The sequence below is a fragment of the Macaca nemestrina genome, chromosome 5 (assembly GCF_043159975.1).
Source record: "Macaca nemestrina isolate mMacNem1 chromosome 5, mMacNem.hap1, whole genome shotgun sequence".
In the NCBI taxonomy this organism is placed as follows: Eukaryota; Metazoa; Chordata; class Mammalia; order Primates; family Cercopithecidae; genus Macaca; species Macaca nemestrina.
This window is the reverse complement of record NC_092129.1, coordinates 100,630,169-100,650,474: the sequence shown is the minus strand read 5'-3', so window position 1 is coordinate 100,650,474 and position 20,306 is coordinate 100,630,169. Positions and strand designations below refer to the sequence as shown.

The following is a 20,306-nucleotide window of genomic DNA, read 5'->3' as shown; positions in this document are numbered from 1 at the left end:
CACGGTGAAGCAGCACTGGCCGGGCGTCCGCAGCTTCGGAGAAAAGCCGCCGTCCCGGCTCCGCGCTGCGGCGTTACCTGTTAAGAAGCAGGGAGGCGACGCTGAGACAGAGCAGCAGGAAGCAAAACAGCGGGTACTGGCGGCAGATCTCGCGTCCCACGTCCAGCCGCAGCCGCTGCTTCAGCTTCTCCCCAATCGTCCGCACCCAGGGCATCATCTCCGTAACTGCGAGGCCGAGGTTGCGCTACTAGCTAAGCCAGAGGTCAAGGAGAGCCCCCATCCACACCTCGCGTCCCCGCCCCACCAACTCGGCGGCGCACACACACAGCCGCCTACCGGCAGTCAGGCGCCGCAGGTTGCGGTCGCGTCCGGCTGGGCCCAGCCCCACGCCCCATGCCCCCCGCCGCGCGTGCGCGGCCGCCGTCCCCAGCCGACCAGATGAACGGCCGTAGAACGTGCCCGAAGTCGTCACCCAGCGCACGGCCTCTAGCGTCTCGCCGCTCCGCCCTCCTGGCCGGAGTAGCGCGCAGTCTTCCGTGTAAACTCTGACAACACTGGCGACTGGCCATTTCCGGAAATCAAAGGACAGCCCCAGGACCCGGTAACTGCTGTATTGCGGAGGAGAGGGAAGAAGGTTGTGGCGAGCCCAGAAGAAACTACAGCCTCCCGTAGCCGCCGGGCGCTGCCTGAGGGGCAACCGGAGCCCGTGGAGTCTGCTGGGAACTGTAGTCTTCGTGATACGAACCTGCACAGGGATGAAGCGGGTGATAGCGCTTCCCCGACCCCGCAACGTTCCGCGCCTCACCGTACACTCGGTTCCGGGTCGGCCCAGGTCCGAGCTTTGCGTGACGCCTAAGGGAGAGGGGGATGGGAGGACCTTTGAGTCGGTATTTTAAAGGGGGCGTGTTGGGGGCCAGGTGGGTGGCGAGTAAAACAACCCTAGAATAAAGAATACAACTCACCAGGCCGCCACCCCACCAACAAAATCTCTTTTGCGCGCTCACGGGCAAGGTAGAGCTCAATTCACGCCGGCTTCGGGAACCCAACCAAAATCCGAGTGCTTGGTCGAGGCAGGTTGGCAGATTAGGTAAAATCCGTCTTATAGAGTCTCATGGGGTTTTCCCTTTACTAATTCATCACATTTCTAAATTTTTATTTCTGTAAGACTATTATCGCTAAAATTTACTTAGGCGGGGCACTAAGCACTTTAATTTGACCTTCATGCATTCACCCCATGGTATAGGTACAGTAGTATAGTTTCAATCATTATACAGGTAAATTACTGAGACAGAGGAACTTAGGATCATTAAACTAACAAAACCGGGATTTGAACACGTTCTAAGGACAAAGCCTGCGCCTGTCATCTCTCTTTCCTAGGATCTTACCCTTCAAAGTGGGGAAACAAGTTTTTTTAATGGTGTATGTAGTTTCATGAATATTTTACCGTATTACAAAAACATGGATCTTTAATGATGCATTATTTTCCTTTATCAGAATGTACCATCCTTTGTTCCATTATTGCTAACCACTAAAGTCCACTGATATTACCATCCTTGATCATAAACCTATGCACATTTCTAATTATTTAGAATCAACTTTAATACAATTACTGGGTCAAAGGGTGTAAAAACAAATATTCTTGATAGTCAAACTGCTTTGCAAAATGGTGGTACCAATTCCACAGTGGTGTATAAAAGTAAACAATTTCACTGATCCTCACGATTAGGTATTGTCTAAACATCACAAATACACTTTTCCGTTTGTGGCTAAACCATTTAAAAGACTACAATGTAACATCACAGGAAAGCTTACCACTTTTTAAAAATGTTTCTAGATACATATTTAAACATTTATTTCACTTTGGCAGTTTTTAAGCGTCTTTGAATTATCTGTTTATACTAAAATATATGAGGTGTATGTTGAGTGGATCTACATGTATCAAGTGCCTCCTATGGACTTGAGTGCTTTACACTTTTGTAAATTACTTTTTAAAAACCTAATCTCATGACAAATAATGTAAGTTATTAACTTGTCTGGTAAATTATGTTGCCTTTTATTCTGCTTAAAATTTTTGCTTCCTTTTAAAGCCTTATTTTGAAATTACTCTTTTCACCAAGAGCCAGTATATTTTAAAGACAAAATGTTTTGAGTTCTATTCAAATCAGACATCACTACAATATCCAATTAAAAGACTTATTTCCCATCTGATTTCTTAGAGGCAATTAGAATAAGTTAACTAGATAATAGACAATTTAAATTTCCAAATTGCTCTTATGATTAGAAAAGGAAAAAAACGTAAAAAACTTCTGCCATGAGGAAATTCTTTATGGCAGAGAATTTCCACAACTAAGAAACTTAAATTTTTTTGTCGCTACGGATCTAAGGAAATAACATTTCATTAAATGTCTTTAGCCTATGGTGTAGAATCCACCTTTACACACACACAGCTCAAAACTTTTTCCCCAACCTTATGAAGTTTTGAACTTTCGAGAGGTTATATGGAATATCCACAATCAACGCTGGTTCTGAAACTAGCTCTATCTCCTACTAGCAACATGTTAGCAAGATTAACTTGATCTGGCGGCGCGGTGGCTCAAGCTTGTAATCCCAGCACCTTGGGAGGCCGAGACGGGCGGATCACGAGGTCAGGAGATCGAGACCATCCTGACTAACCCGGTGAAACCCCGTCTCTACTAAAAAATACAAAAAACTAGCCGGGCGAGGTGGCGGGCGCCTGTAGTCCCAGTTACTTGGGAGGCTGAGGCAGGAGAATGGCGTAAACCCGGGAGGCAGAGCTTGCAGTGAGCTGAGATCCAGCCACTGCACTCCAGCCCGGGCGACAGAGCGAGACTCCGTCTCAAAAAAAAAAAAAAAAAAAAAAAAAAAAAGATTAACTTGATCTATCTCACTCCAACCTCAACTCTAAAACAGAGCTATCTTCATAAAATTGACCGGGGGGCGGGGGGGGGGCCACTAAAATTCGTGGAAAGTTGCAAAGTGCCTGTTAAATATCTTTGTACAATGGTTAATACAAAAATTTTTTTTCAAATTTTATGGCTTTATAAACATGACAATGAGCTAAACCAATTAGTTTTTATTTGGATTACAACAACCTAAAATGAAAATGACATATTAAATACCTGATTTCTAGGAAAACTGAGGTCCAGAAAGGCTGACTGCCTACGCTAAAGTTCTACATCTGCACTGTCCAATACAATAGTCAGAAGCCACATGTGGCCATTGAGCACTTGAAATGTGGCTCGTTAACTCGTGATGTGTAAAGTACCTATCAGATGTCGAAGACAGCATGAAAACTGTATTAATTGTAAATTAGTTTTAAGGCAATTACATATTAAATTTATACATATAAAATGTAATTTAATATGTAATTTATACATATTAAATTACAATTAAATAATTGCCTAAATGTATTTTTACTTTAAGGTAGCTAGAAACCTTAAAATTACATATGTAGCTTGCATTGTATTTCTACTACACAGTGCTGTTATAGACTCTGCTAGCTGTGGAGAGCCAGTACAATTAAATGTTTGTTTTTTTTTTATAAATGCTGCAAAGGTCACATATGTGCTAGGTGTACACTGACAAACTATAAAAAGTTTAAAATTTGATAATGTATTTAAAGGGCTCATAGACATTAAACTGCAATCCAGTAATATGTCCATTATTTTAATGAATATATTTATTGAATAGCAAGTAAGTGTAAGGCACTGTGCTAGATGTGGTGGCAGATAACAATTAATTTAGATGCATTTTTTTCTGACCTCCAAAGGCTTACAATCTAGTGAAGCAAACAAGTCACATAAAATGTTATAAAGGGCAGCAGTTTTATACATAAAGACTGTAATCTTTTTTTTTTTTCTTAATGACAGTTAATGGCAAAAGGGAAATTTTTAGCTATAAAGATCTGGAAAGGCCTGTGGGAAATAATGTGAACAAAGAATAGGACTTATCTCTGTTTTCGCTTATAATTTTCAGAAGTCATGAAGTACTAGGCACAGTTTCCAAAATGCTTCTACTTAATTTAACCTGATTCTCCCCACCACACCAACAAAATGCTTTTTATGTTGGTACAATAATTTTGCAAGGTAATGCTGAATACCTGAATTGCAGAAATTAGGCCTAAATTCTGATGACCCTGAATGGAAACCACATTTTAACATGCTGAGGGTCACTATTTTTATGGCACAGGTATATCGGGAAGAGGATGGTACCCCTGGGAGCCATTTCAGTCCCTCCCTTACAGATGCCTCCTATCAAATGACAGGCGTTTTCAAAGCCCTGTTTTTCCCTTTTCTCAAATGATAATGGTTTATATTTCACCTTTTGTGACATCCCTAATGTTATTTTTACAGCCTTAATTTTATGTTTCATAACACCCTCTTCTCCCCTACAACCTATCCCTACAGATCAACCTCTGGATAAAACACCTGTTAAAGAAGCCACTGAACTGCCTTCTTCAAAAAATGTTCCTTTCCTTTGTTTTCAAAGCAGGAACTTACTACAGTGGAAAGTATGTAATGCAAGGAAGGGGAACATTAAGTAATTTTTATGAGTGGAGGGTCTGAGATGTTCAAAATGCAGTTATTATTTTCACATTTAACCCTCTTTTATTTTTACGGCCATGAGGTAAAACCTCCATTTTGGGAAGATACAAAGAACTAACAACGTTATAGAGCCAGTGGCTCAACTACAGATACTCCCTGGTTAAAAGCCATGTTTTGATCATAAAATTCTGGATGGTCTCATTATCTTAGTACCAAAAAATTTAACCATTTCATATTTGTAGTCATTTTTCTAATTTATGATGAAATAGCCATCCTCTTAAGTCTCACTTTTGGAGAAGTAGGAAGTTAGTTATAATTTCAGAAAATGTAAGTTAATAACTGCTTGGAAACTGAAAATATACTCACCTGTTGATGAATATTAAAGATTAGAAAAAGCACTTACAATCTAACATCATTCTCTTATAGGCTTGTAGGCCAATGCTTTTGTTTACTTTTAAAATTACCTCTTAAATAAATAAAACACTCCATCTTATTTCTGAACTGCAGACAGTGGTTTCCTTTCATTTAAAAAATGTTAACTATATATCCCTTCAAATGTTTAAATACAGATTTCAACTGACTTCACTAACTTCATAAAATATTTTGGAAAAACTTTGCAATCCTTCTTACCTCTCACAAGCTATTTCCCAAAACATAAAAATTAAAGCTCTTCGCTGTTGTCCTAAAAACTACCATGCAACCAGGCTTGGTTCAGAACTGCGAAAATCACTAATATTGGTACTTCAGCTCTTACTCTACTAGTAAGGGTTGCTACCAAATAATTAAAATCAATTTTTACCTTCACTAAAAATAAACTTTTCGTCTTTTGGTAAGCTGATTCCAGAAAATAAGCTCAACATAATATATCTAAGTATAAATCTTGAATAATAATTCTGAAATTTTTTATTGTAAAATTTCCCTTATATATTCAAAGACAGTTACCATTTGAATTTTTCTTTAACTCACATGAACACAAGATTCTAAAACAGTCTGAAGTTTTAGCGTTATGGCCTATGGTCTTCAATTTTGTGAAACAATTCAAGATATATCCTTAAGTACTCAAGACAATTAAGAACTCTGCTGTCCCCAGATGTTCAAAGAACAGTTCTATCACTACCAAAAAAAAAAAAAAATGCTTATATATAAAAACATCAGCTTTCAGTTATTTCTTGTGGCTAAAAAGAAAGCTTTAAGAATGCTCACAGAAACACTGATGGCAGAACTAGAGCAATTTTTAACTAGAGTTAAGACACCTATGACAAATATCCCTATCTAGATAGTCCCTTGCAAGTACTGAGTTTCCAGATGTTAACACAATTATTTTTAAATTGGTTTAAATCTATTTACTCTTCAGCCTCTGCCAAGTTCCATCGTGTTTTCTACTATGTAAAGCAACATATGAAACTATTATTTACCATGGTGGAGGAAAGAAGATTGTAATTACCAGATACACACTGCCAAAAAAATAAACTGTAAGGGTAGCAGTTATAATTTAAATGATTCTGAAGGTTCCTGCTATTGCAAAGCGTAGAAATATCAGATTTTCAAATGACATCACATGTTTTAAAACAGTGACTTTCAGCCTAGGCAACACGGTGAAACCTCTGTACATGAAAAAAAACAACAACAAAAATTAGGGGCGAAGCACAGTGGTGCATGCCTGTAATCCCAGCATTTGGGGAGGCTGAGACCGGCAGATCACTTGAGGTCAGGAGTTCCAGACCAGGCTAAGCAACATGGTGAAACCTCATCTTTACTAAAAATACAAAAATTAGCCAAGCATGGTGGCGAGTACCTATAGTCCCAGCTACTCGAGAGGCTGAGGCAGGATAATCACTTGAACTCAGAAGGCAGAGGTTGCAGTGAGCTGAGATCATGCCACTGCACTCCAGCCTGGGCGACAGAGCAAGACTCTGCCTCAAAAAAAAAAATTAGCCGGGTGCGGTGGCACACACCTGTGGTCCCAGACTGAGGTGGGAGGATCCCTTGAGCCCCAGAGGTGGAGGCTACAGAGAGCCAAGACGGTGCCACTTCAACCCAGCCTGGGCAACAGAGCAAGACCTGTCTAAAAAACAATAGTGAAACTATACTTTTGCTCCTGAAGTTATCTTTAAGCAGAGGTTGATAAATTTTTTGTATCACAAACCTATACCACAATAAAGGCTGGGTACAGTGGCGCATGCCCGTAATCACAGCACTTTGGAAGGCTGAGGCAAGTGGATCACCTGAGGTCAGGAGTTTGAGACCGGCCTGGCCAACATGGCAAAACCCTGTCTCTACTAAAAAATACAAAAATTAGCTGGGCGTGGTGGCACACGCCTGTAATCCCAACTACTCATGAGGCTGAGGTTGAAGAATAGCTTGAACCCAGGAGGTAGAGGTTGCAGTCAGCCAAGATCGCACCATTGCACTCCAGCCTGGGTGACAGAGCGAGACTCCATCTCAAAAAAACAAAACCAAGAAAAGAAGAAAAATCAGCAAATAGCCTTATTTGTCCCTAGAAGGCAAAGCCAAGACTTTTAATGTTCTCCAAACTGTACTTATTCCTCAAGGATACGATATTGGTAGTTCTAATTTGCCTATAGTAAGATGACTTTAACCTATTTTGGTTGAAGAAAATGGGGCAGAATTCAAGACATCAGAAACTGTGAGACAAGCCAAAGAAACAAAACGCAGGCAGTTTCTTTATAGACAGTATTAATGGAAGATAACACTGGAAGGATGAACTGGGGCCAAACCATAAAACTTTAAATAAATTGCATATGTGGTTTGCATTTCATTTCTATTTGACAATACTGTTGTAGACTCTGGAGCTAGATGTAGAGAACCAGTAAAATTAAATGTGCCACTTAAAAGTTTAACTTATTTATAAGGAGTTATGCCAGATCTGAACTTCCTAAAGGACTGGCAGGACTTGGACAGAGGACATTTCAGGCCTCTTCAAGTAAATAATCAAATGTGACTGGATATGAAATGAGAAATTAATGAGACAGTTGCTGATGGAGAAGAGCACTTGAATGTGTTCAGCAGACAGCTGAAATGCAAAACTGCACGTAACAGAGATCAAGGAAGCCCTGACACTAAAACAGGAGTCCACACAGATGTGATATGGGACTGTAATGTAGATGTGATCAAGGAAACAAGTATACAGAGAAAAAAGGAAAATAAAAACAAGGATGGAAGATGAAATAATCTGGCAAAGTGCCAAGATTTTTCAAGGTTAGGTAAATGTAATTAATGCCATAGGGGTTAAATCTTTAAAATATATAATTTTCATATGGGGACACTGGTATCCTGTGAACAACTCTTAAAAAGAGGGGAGGCCGGGTGCGGTGGCCCATGCCTGTAATCACAGCACCTTGGGAGGCCGAGGCAGGCAGGTGATCACCTGAGGCGGGAGTTCAAGACCAGCCTGGCCAATATGGTGAAACTTAAACCTAAACTTATGGTTTCTATTTAAAATAAAAAAACTAGCCAGGCATGGTAGTTGTAATCCCAGCTACTTGGGAGACTCACCTGAACCTGGGAGATGGAGGTTGCAGTGAGCAAAGATAGTGCCACTGCACTCCAGCCTGAGCACAACAGAGGGAGACTCTGTCTCAAAAAAAAAAAAAGGGGGGGGGAGATGAAAACCCACTTAAAAGAAGCATCATTCCAAAACCACCAAGCTCACTAGAAAAGGTGCAATAAAATGTTTTACTGATAATTAAATATGTGGGCTTTCAGCATAAAGACAGTTTACTTGGGTAGAGTCACTGGTAATCAGAACATCGATGCTATTTTAGACTATATGGTGGCCCTGTAATTGTTAGAGAACAATTATTAACATAAATAAAATCGAGGAGGTTGGTTTAGCAGTTAGACTGTTTTGTATTTCCTTATCAGGTTCATTCATCTATTAGCATTGAGAATTTTGACTAGAATTTCAAAACTAAGAAACATAGAATATATGAACACCTATTCTAAAACTTTTTAAAATTGTGTTACTACCACAAAGTAGATTCATGTATTAGCTAACATCTATGTGATTTGGGTTAACTCCCAATTCATGCATTAACATGGTAATTTAGGGAAGTTTGGGAATAACTTGGAATAATGCTTTGTGGACTAATGAGGGCTTGATAGTATTCCTCCTCAGAATCAGAATATAAGAATATACAGGGCTTCAGTGTTAGCTTCCTCAACTTTCAAGAGTCATATTTCAAAGAGCTATCACAAAAATAATGTACCAAATGTTCATACATGCAAGAAATTACAGGGTGAATTAAGTCTACTTTTTAATGCAACATTTATTCTTTTGTGAAAATAAATCTCCACATAAAAGCATGAATGAAATAACGTCAAAAGTTCTCTAGGCAGAATTTTCAAAAAAAAAAAAAAAAAAAAAAAAAAGGCCCGATCCTACAAATCCTATATTCATAGGATATGATTGAGACTGGAAAAATATCTTACAAGGAAACTCAGGCTCAGAGGTTAAATGTTTGTACATAGCTGCTTCCATCAAATGGCCCAATGATTAACAGATTTTCAGTGTCTCATCTAGAACTGAAAAAATTACCTAAGTCGTTGAAATGAGGAAACTACATTAATGCACAGACAGTATTTTACTTCACCAACCTATACCTTTGTAAATATATGTGGAAAATGAATATACAAGACAGATCAGGCTTGTCAGAATGGGAAAGCCATATGAATAAAAGACACAAGTATAAGAAATTAAGAGCATTTTATGTCCATAAATTTTAACTGAAAGATCCAGGTCTACTAAAGATGATTTATTTCCATCTTTAGTTTCCTATTATGTGTGTATATATCTATGAATGTATGTACATTTGTATGTGTGGCTGGCCAGATACTGTTACCACTGAAAACTCAGCCAAGATTAGGCTGGGCACAGTGGTTCACACCTGTAATTCCAGCACTTTGGAAGGCCAAGGCGGGCGGATGGCCTGAGGTCAGGAGTTCAAGACCAGCCTGGCCAACATGGTGAAACCTCGTCTATACTAAAAATACAAAAATTAGCTGAGCTGTAGTCTCGGCTATTTGGGAGGCTGAGGCAGGAGAATCACTTGAACCCAGGAAGCGGAGGCTACAGTGAGCCGAGATCTCACCATCGCACCCCAGCCTGTCGACAGAGCGAGACTCCGTCTCAAAAAAGAAAGAAAAAATTAGCCAAGATTGTTGGTACCAGTAACCCTGCAAGTCAGTTTCTTCCTTGGTATCAGTCAATATTTAATATCACAAAACCTAATTAAGAACTGTTTTAATATCTTCAAGGCAAAGTGACTCAAGAAGTTTGACTTGCCTTTATGTAGAAAATCAGACTCCCTAATCACAGAGTTGACAGAAGTATAGAATATATTCCACAAGTAAATTAACCTGGACTCTCATCAAACCCCAGAACATCAAATCTGGAAGGTAGGTTTGAGATCCCTGCCACAGTAAGAAATGATGTTGCATTACCTGCCAAAAATTTTGCCTTGCTGAAAATAACAAGACAGAAAGGCAAACTGTTAAATAGAATGGGGAAAAAGAAATTCTCAATGGTTTAGCTTTAAATGTTCAGAAACTAAATGCGAAAACATTTTCTGAACCTATTTCCAAAAAGGCCTTTCAGGCCAGGTGCAGTGGCTCACACCTGTAACCCCAGCACACTGGGAGGCAAGGTGGGACGATCCCTTGAGCCCAGTTCAAGACCAGCCTCAGCAACATAGGGAGACCTCATCTCTCCAAAAAATAAAAAAACTGGCCGGGCACGGTGGCTCACACCTATAATCCCAGCACTTTGGGAGGCTGAGGAGGGCAGATCACCTGAGGTCAGGAGTTCAAGACCAGCCTGGCCAACGTAGTGAAACCCCATCTCTACTAAAAATACATAAATTAGCTGGGCATGGTTGGCGGGCACCTGTAATCCCAGCTACTCAGGAGGCTGAGTTGGGAGAATCACTTGAACCCAGGAGGCGGAGGTTGCAGTGAGCCAAAGATCACACCATTGCGCTCCAGCCTAGGCAACAAGAGCGTCTCAAAAAAAAAAAAAAAAAAAGCCAGGCATTGTGGCACACATCCATGGTCCCAGCTATTTAGGAGGCTGAGGTGGGAGGACTGCTTGAGCCGGGGAGGTTAAGGCTGCAGTGAGCCATGACTGCACTACTGCACTCCAGCCTGGGCAACAGAGACCCTGTCTCAAAAACAACAGAACAAAACAAAAAAGGTCTTCCAAAATAATATGCTTTTCCCAATTAAGAATGTCACTAAATTTGCATCCTTAGTCACAAAATGTCCTCTATGTACCCGTTCTCTTCCCAAGTAAGACTTACTGACTTTTCCAAGACAATATATTTTAAATGAGCAGCAATATGGAAGTGATAATACAGATTAAGACTTCTCCTAATTCAGAAGATGCACCATGCTACTGTGTTTTACTACCAGTTCTATTTTAAAACTAGCACCTTTTATACTAAATTGCACAATTTAGATACAAAAGATAAATTCATATTCCTTCATACAAAAGATGAAATGAGGCTCATATTAATTTTGCTACAAACAACAGGAGCCAATTTCCATGGGAGGAATGAGTGGGAAGGAAAAAGCAAGACCTCCTAGTTTGCAGGAGTGAAAGGGCTGAGACCTGACAGGTAAAATTGCTTTTAGGGTCTACCTCCCTCTCAAAGTGAGTAACCTTGAGAGGGGTCAGAACTCCTGCAATTGAAAACTTCTGACACTGGAGAGGGTACCCTACTTGCCTCAATGCTCCCACAAAAGCTAAAAATAAAGGCTATTAGTCCTCATTTTCTCACACACACAGAACTTGCAGAAAGCCATCTCAGTAGACAACACCAGTTTTCCTAATTTCCTTATTTGATAAATATGAGTAAAGAATCACCAAACATCTAAGGAAATCAGAAGCACAAAGAGAAAACTGATGTGAAGTAATATTTCAATGCATCATATAAGAAAGTGGTAACTTTTAAAATTTCTAGCATTCAAGAGTGAGCAAGACTATGCATATATAAAATAAATTGCTGTGATGGACAAAGATGAGTAAGTACATTATATATGTTGTTTTCCCTCTCTTTAGTCTAGAGGCATGTATAAGGTAATCAGTTTTAAAGTATTATAATCCTGACAGTAAGAAAGGAAGGATACCTAACAGCAAGTGGAAAATGAAGGAAAACTACTCAGTGTACTATACTATTTACTTATCTTATGAGAAACAGAGATTCTAAAATTCATAAGTAGAGGCTTAAGTGTATTTCAAGTAACCAGGAGACCAGGCACAGCGGCTCATGCCTATAATCGCAGCACTTTGGGAGCCTGAGGCAGGAGGACTGCTTGAGCCCTGGAGTTTGAGGCTGCAGTGAGCTATGACAGTACTGTAGACTTCCAGCCTGGATAACAGAGCAAGATTTTTTTTTTTTTTTTTTTTTTTTTTTTGAGACAGAGTCACTCTGTCACCCAGGCTGGAGTGCAGTGGCACGAACTCGGCTCACTGCAACCTCCGCCTCTGGGGTTCACACAATTCTCCTGACTCTCCAGCTTTTTTTTTTATTACTATTTTTAGTAGAGACAGGGTTTCACTATATTGGTCAGGTGCCAGGTTGGTCTCAAACTCCTGACCTCAGGTGATCTGTCCACCTGGGCCTCCCAAAGTGCTGGGATTACAGGCATGAGCCACCACGCACGGCCAACCATCTCTCTTTAAAAAAATTAAATAAATTTTAAGAGAACTAAAGGGAGGAGATATCTGGGAGTGGACTCCATGGACAGGTCCTTCTAGATTTTAAAAAAAGATCAACTTAAAACATCAACTAAGCATAAACATAAATACCACTTTTACTCACACTACTGATATTAGGAGGTATATATAGTATAGTGAAATAATGCCTTAAATTCAGGGCCTCACTATTCAGGTTATTGAATTTCAGCTACCTATCAACTGGTAGGTAAATATAAGGCTATTCATATTTATGTAACCATTTCTCAAGTTATTTTAAGATACAGTAAGCAATATACACTACCCTCAGAAATAGCTGCTTTCGACACCTCATTTTTAGTTATCTAGGCTTCATGCTTTTTCTCAAGTATCATTATTCCCTCACCTTCAAATTGCTATGCAAAAGAACCTTATAAAAACTTTAGACTCAAAACCAACCAGACCCTCAATAGCAAAAGAGTTCCATCTTGAGGTACCCCCTCCTCACCTCATAAAGAACTTATAGACAGAGGGCTTGTAGATTGATACTGTCTTGTTCAGCAGCACAGATTAAACTACACATCAGCATAAAGGAAAACTGATGCACTGGATTTTGTTAAGTTCACTGCTAAAGATGCCTTATGAGCACCCTTTTCTTAATTTCAAATAAGGAAAAGAGTCACACACAGGGTTATTTTAACATATAAAAAAAGGTCTGTAAGTCACAAGGCCAACTGTTCCCTTAACTCAAGACAATAATTTTTTAAAATGTCAAGTTGATAATTTAAATGTGGATCTTCATCTTAATTTACTTAAATCATTAGCACTTTGTGATCATTTTTAAAAGCTTTCTATGCAGTAAATAAATGATTCGAAATATTTGATTCCCTTTTTCAAGTTCTCATGTCACAAGCCTAATTTGGCAAATAAACTAAACTTCCACCCAACTGAACAACATTTTGAGTATTTTTAAATGCCTGCCTACTCAGATTTCCCTGCCCTTCAAGGAGCTTCCATTCTAAAAGGAAGTAAAATAAATCAAAGAAATTTACCATAAAATGTACTAGTAATTTAAACAGACTAATCGATACACAGTAAGCAAAAAAGGGAAAAATAATACTAACTGCAGTATCTGCTTGCTGTGCCCCTTTGTTGATCCTCTCCCAAATGCTAAATAAATCTCCAGGAAACCAGAGATCAACTAGGATTTGTTACATGACAATTTTACAATAAAGGCTTTTCGTCTTTTAATTCCAAGTTTATCTGTACCTGAAGTTAGGCAGGAAACCAAAAGGCAACAGAACCTGTCTTTAGTACTGTTAAATAACTCCTAAGAACTTAATTTCTGCAAATTTATGTGAATTTTTGCTATTTCAAGGGAAACAGCAAAGGAGGTAGAGGTATGAACCAAAATTGCCCAAACTACACTGTATTACATATACATGGGGCTCTAGAGTGGAAATGAAAAGTGTATTCTGCCATTTTTATAGATGACCTTTAACATTATTTCTGGTTTTCCTCTAAGTATACTCCAAATATTAAATAAAACTGAGAAATACAATTTGTACATATGCTTTTCTAATTTTTCATGACGTGTTAAAGCAACTGTGGAGGCCTAATTCCTGGGTCTTCCAATTAAAGCAACCAATATAAATACTGACATATTAAAGATATTCTCTTAAAAATGACATCATAATAGTATACAGATGCACCTAGCTTTAGCAATTTTGTGTTTAAATGATGCAATACTCTTGTTACACAAATTCCATATTATTCGAATTTCAACTTAAAGTTAACACCATTAAATGAGCCGTTACATGTATGTTGGAACTCTTCTTGTATATCATGGTGTTTCTATAGTCACAAGACCTAATTTTACCATATGGAACCTACAAAACTCTTTAACAGATTTATTATTGTCAGCAAGCCCTGGTCTTATTCTTTAATCTGTGGTAACAACTTTTCCACACCAAATACTTTGTCCTTCTGCCCTGAAAACTCAAAAACTGCCCATCAAAAATGATATAAAATGCCAACTCCCTTAGGTTTCCTAAAATTCTCTCCAAAACAAGTTGAGTTTGTGTAACAATCTCCTTTTCAGAATAAAGCTGAAAGCCTAACAAAAGGCAAGAAATGACAATTCATAAACATTACAGATAACCTTTATAACTCCTTTCTAGATTAGAACTTGTTGTAAGCCACTTTATAGACAAAGTAGAAAATCAGACAATTAAGTTTACAGTATATTATCCTAAAATAACCTTATTTTGATCCCATTGTGTTAGAAACCCATTTCAGGAAGCTATAACACTTGGAGACACTAATTTCCAAAATGGTTTATTAGGACTTCTCCCACACTCAAAGTCAAACTTCCAGGACTGTTCTGAAATGAGGAAAGCTTGTTTTTGATAATCAATATAAATGTTAATCCAAAATAGAACTAAACCTGCACTAAATGACCTAAAGAATCTTGTCCTGATGGAAGCGGCCAAAACTGCTCATTCCCCAACCAAGAAATCCTAGGGGTATAAGCCAAAACCCACAAATATATTGACAAGTCCCCAATTCTTTCCAAATTATCACTAACTTTATCAAATCCAATGGTAAGTATGTGACAACAGAATGTTTCCATCAAAAATTAAGACCAGCCTAATGAATTTATTCTATTCATCTTCCAGTAATGTGATTGCAACTGAGGATATCTTGGGCAATTTTTCACCATTGGCCAGTTACTTCGAATGTATGGATAATCAAAGTGCGACAGACCTCTAAAGATTCCAAGTGTCTACTTAAAAGCTGTTAAGTGAAAAGTGATGAAATGGAGGACACCCACAATAATTCTTGGACTCCTGGAGATCCTAAGACATGCTACAAAAATAGGTCTTTATTCTTAGGAAAATATAGTCAGAGCTAGCTTCCTTATGCTATACATAAAATCTTAACATCAGAGGCAGTACAGATAGTACAGATAGTTTTTGAACTGATCTCCAAACAAGCACAAAACCACTACGTTGAAAAGAACAGGTAATTTGAGGTTTTTGGCAAAAGACAGTACTTCACACACCTAATCCAAATCAAAGGGCCTGCAGACAGTTTTCAGTGAGATGAAAGGAATGAAATAAATATAAATTCTACGGATAAATAAATGTAAAAGACAATTTAAATAAGCTAACAGAACTAATTTTTTTAAATAAAAATACTAGTCAGGTACAAGCTTTTGTTTCTCAATGCCAGACTTCTAAATATTTACCAGACTACTGTTAACATTAAAAACCTAACCTTTGACCCAGAGCGTTAGTAATAATACTGGTTTGCATCTGCACAATTTTCAAACTGAATGCTTCTGGTCCTGAAGAATATTTTAGGTGTATTACTGAAGGCAGACTGTGGTGCTAATTTAAGTCTTAAATACTTTTAAAAAGTGACAGACCCCAAAAGTCCATCTAGTAATTTGCTAGTTAAAAAATGCCTGTGAGCACTGCTTCATAATTAGCATCTTAAGAAAGTAGTGGCATGCCCTATTGAGTGGTATGATCACTGAGTAATTAATACACCTTAAAACAATATCCCCACAAGTCTGTTTCTTTTATGTATTTGTCAGTTAAGTTCTTTAGTCATTAATTTTACACCCACCAATGAATTCCTATGGCCAGATGAAAATTTTGTGGTATACACAGTTAAGAGAGAAAATGATCATGGTGGGTATTCCTGTAAGTTTTACGAACTTGAGAAGCTTTAGCACCCTCTCCTAAATGCATGAAGCCCTTCTATTTAATTTCTCCCCTTAAAATAGAGACTACGTATGATACTCTGTAATAATATGGGATCTTTTGCTATGTTTCTGACAACTTTTGGCTTCACAGTCAAAAAAGCTGTTCCAAATGTGTCAATTTTGCCTATCTAGCTTGATGTTCATCATTCTATTCTTTAAAAACTTTTATATACAATAACTCAGATCACCACCCCATCAATCCATTTCTATGTTGTTCCTATTTTATCATGAGGAAACTACATTTTAAGTCAGATTTGCAGTAACTGGTAGAAAAGTTTCTTAAGCTAAAATTGCAATCATGAGTGTACAACAGTTTTGTGTGTGCACAATTTTCCCTTCATTTTTAACATCTGATTCAGTTGCAATGGCCGAAAACCTTCCACAAAAAGCATGCTTGGGAGAATATATCTAACAAAATTTTCTCACAAAGCAACTTTCTGAAAACTGATAAACTAAATTTGTGATCACTTTTGATTGCCAAGTAGTCTGCAGAAACAAAATCTTGCGTCTGTTTTGGTTAGATAACTTAAGTTTTCTTTTTAACAATCAGAATGCTTTAAGAATACATTTTTTACCCCAAGGAAGGGACTTGACTCTTGGATTTAAGACCCTTTCCTTGACAATATATACAAAATTTCTTTGACTTATCACTGTCCATTCTTTGAAGCTGTCAAAGCCAAGAACCCATAAACAAATCACAAATAGCAATAACCTACATTAGTTAACATTCCCCCTTTAACATGTTGACATTTTTACTAAAGGATTAGTTATTTTTGCATTTCCATTTCTCATATCCCATGACATTCCATATAAATTGCATTATTGCTTTATAGGCCACACAACATTCAAAAGTATGTTTATATGCATTGCCTGTTTTCCTTGATCTGATAAGACTTTGATACTGATTTTACTACAGAAATTTAAGTTTGAAAATACCACAGTTAGTATTTCTTCTCAGAACGTTAATTGTTCACATCACTAATCACTACATGCATATTTAGCTCTGATTATATTGCTCAAAAACTGCACCCATTATCAGAACAGTGCAAATGATATTTAACTTTAAAAGTAATTATAATGGCTTGAATTCAAAGTCATTCAAATGAACACTGTCAAGTAATTTCACTTGATGTGTATATATTTCATCACCACTGTTTACATTACCCTTAAGTATAACCATCAATTCTTCACAATTTCTTTTTATCAGTTTCCCTCCCAAGTCCCCAAACTAAGAATGCCAAATAGTCTTGAAAACCCAGAGCTCCATATTTTAATGTTTTCTTGAGAACACATTTGTGAACTCACAAAAGTGTTCATCTCTCAACTTTGACAATGCAGTTCTTACTTTAAGTAAAACAAACCTGTCCTAAAATCCCAACAAATAATTCTGAGAATTAACTTAAACACCTTGACAGTGTCCCTTAAAAATGCTATGACAGTAAAGTGCCAATAGGCATGGCAATGACCTCTTAGATGGGATCATTTAACTCCTCGGAACTGGGAAATGCCAGCACCAAGGATTACACTGAGATTCAATTTTACTGAAGGCTACATTTAGTTTACCCACTTTCCACAACCTATTATATTCATTATGTTAGAATGAAATGTAAATGTTTTGTGTAGCCCTCAAACTTACACTAAGTTTTGAGAGAGATGTACTTTAAAAAAGCACGGGGTAATATATAAAATCAGTGGCAGAAAGTTTCATTAAGCACCAGGAACTAATTTTTGTCACCCCATACTCATTTTGTAGGTAAGTTTCAATAACCGGCAAGGCACATTTACATATATTCCAATGAATACTTATTGACAAATTTTAAATTACACTCTATGTCCCAGCTATCCCAGTAACTGACATACAACATACTAAAATGATTTATTTAGATAACAAAAAACCAATTAATGTGAAACATACAGGCTATTGGCAACCACTATTCTAAAATTATGTAAGTACAAATAAACATACTGAAATGTGTGCAATTCTAAGTTTTTAAACCAGAAGATTTCTACACTAACACACATTTATATTAATGACACATAAAAAAAATAAAAACTTTATTACAAAAATAAGTTACACTCGCCTCCAGCTTACAGTATAAAACAATTTTATTTGCAGGAATGCAAAATGATTGTTTGCCATGAGCATTTTGAACATATGACATGTCTAATTTTCTTGTTAAATTTGCATTTACTGGGGAACTGGTGTGTATAAAACCTTAATTAAGTATAAGCTCTGATCTTCATCGTGGTGCCTATTGGGTATGTGATATAACTGCAGTATCCCTTTGGGGAAGGGGAGAGGGGATTTCTTTACACCAAGTCCTAATGAAACTATAATTTTCACTTTTTACTTTAAGCTATCAACTCAGGACTTGGCAAAAAAATTTTTGAGGGTGATTCAATAGAGGATGCTTCACCACTGAACACTCACTGTCAAGGTGCTTTAGAAAATTAAAAACATAGCACAAATGATTGTACTCTACTCTACAAGTTATCATGACCTGCATAAGAAATGGAAAGCTGATTCACATGTTTACTGTGATCAGCAGTAAGAAATGCACTAATGAAACATACCTTTTACCTAAAAAGCTAAACTACAGCCATATACTAATTTCTATGATTTATGAAAAAACTTCAAAATATCCAAATGTCAGGCTTCGCTGTACAATTGTCAGTTTTAGTCTGACTTTTTATAAAGGGACACTGCAGTATTTAGTACAAGTTCGGATGCACTTTTTTGAACATCTGATGTCTTACAAAAGTAACATCTTGCTAAACTATTATACATCCAAATAACTACAATATCTGAAGAAGCAAGGCTGCTTTTTCAGCCACAAAATACGACAAAAGCAAGGCCTGTTATGATGGTCATGAGGAAGTCTTACAAGCCTCTGAAACTAAAGGCAACTAAGAATGTTACATTTGGTATATTAAAATCTTACCCTCATATCATATTTAACAAGCCTTGCTTTTATCTACAAAGATTTTCTATGTACAGTACAGACAGGGTATAGTTCAATCCTCTGCTACTGAGGTAGTTAACCAACCCTTTTAAAAAGGTTCTGAAAAGAACCACTATCTGGAATGCCTGACTAACCAGCTCTGATGATTACACCTGAAACTGCATATCTGAACACAATTCAAAAGTGATTACTATAAAAAAGATATAGACAATCATGATTAACCTTGGTGAGCAGAAATAAAATTTAAGGATACCATCAGTGGCATTCATCTATACCACTGCAATAAAATTTAAATGCACAAATTCAAGAGAATATTTCAAAATACCACTGTTGGGATCCTTAATTTAAAAAAGGGGAAAAATCTACTTAGAGCAGATTTTTAAAAGAACTTTATTCTTTATTAAGATACCATGCTAGGAGTTATGAAGGATTTCTGTTGGAACACATTTTGAAAATAGAGTAGCTTTAGTTTAATAACTTGCACTGCAGAGAAAATTGTTAAAGAAATTCATATCAAAGTCCAAGTATTAGTTCAATGTCCCGTATTTGATTCCATGATCTTCATAGGAAGGTCTTCTGCAATAGAATATGCTCCTATACAGCCGAGATATTTAAGGTTGCTTGATTTCCTTACCATTACTCCACTGCAAGCTTCTGGTGTAATCCCACATAGCAAGTCAGTCTTCATTGTAACAGGTCAGGACCGGCCTCGACCCCTTTTCCCTGCTAGCCAGGTAACAAAAGGAATCAGTTAGATAAATCATCTTAAATTAATAATGTGTACATACATAATGATAACATTTAAAAAGACAAGCTTTAACATGGTAATTCTAAATATACTGTCTAGCCAAAAAAGTTGCCTTTAATAACTATTAACTTCTTTTTGTTTTTTACTTGCTTTGAGGTTTTTGGTTTGCTTTTCTGCCCCTTTGAGTGAGGAGGCTGGATTGAGGTTTGAAAACCCCATTTTGTTCACAAACTGATTTTATTTAAAAAAAAAAAAGAAAAAAAAAAAAAAGACTAACAGAAAACCTAAACAAAGTTACACCTTAAAGTTACCCATTAACTTGCAATTCCCATTTTTGAGACATGAAATAATCATAAAATATGCTGAAAGCAAACATCTGAGACTTGTTTGACCTTGAAATTTGAAATTTACTGATTAACATTTTTAAGAAAGTCTGTCTTTCAAGTCATGTATTTTTCACATGTAACTTTATTGTCAGGTATAATATCTTTAAATTGAAGGGTGATGGAGGTTCAGAAGTGGGGAGTGGCTGTTAAACCTTTTCACTGTTGACCTAGAGTCTGTC

General features: G+C 37.4%; 2 protein-coding genes across 10 annotated transcripts in view; both read right to left on the bottom strand.

Moving 5' to 3' along the window:
• The window catches only part of LOC105496086 (sorting nexin 14), a 94,682-nt gene extending 93,918 nt beyond the window's left edge, over positions 1 to 764 (bottom strand). For 5 of the 9 annotated variants that reach the window (XM_011766179.3, XM_024797384.2, XM_011766174.3 and 2 more), the window contains exon 1: positions 78 to 359. In XM_011766179.3, coding sequence (XP_011764481.1) covers positions 78 to 217 — 140 coding nt within the window. In that variant the 5' untranslated portion in view covers positions 218 to 359. Of the gene's footprint in view, positions 1 to 77; positions 415 to 745 lie in introns of those variants that run through there. The other 4 variants (XM_011766156.3, XM_011766164.3, XM_011766208.3 and 1 more) reach the window with 3 other exon arrangements.
• Positions 765 to 15,122: 14,358 nt separating this feature from the next.
• Positions 15,123 to 20,306, bottom strand: part of SYNCRI (synaptotagmin binding cytoplasmic RNA interacting protein) — a 35,077-nt gene continuing 29,893 nt past the window's right edge. Inside the window, exon 12 of the mRNA XM_071096761.1 lies at positions 15,123 to 19,719. Within this exon, the coding sequence (XP_070952862.1) occupies positions 19,678 to 19,719 (42 nt within the window). The 3' untranslated portion in view covers positions 15,123 to 19,677. The remainder of the gene's footprint in view (positions 19,720 to 20,306) is intronic.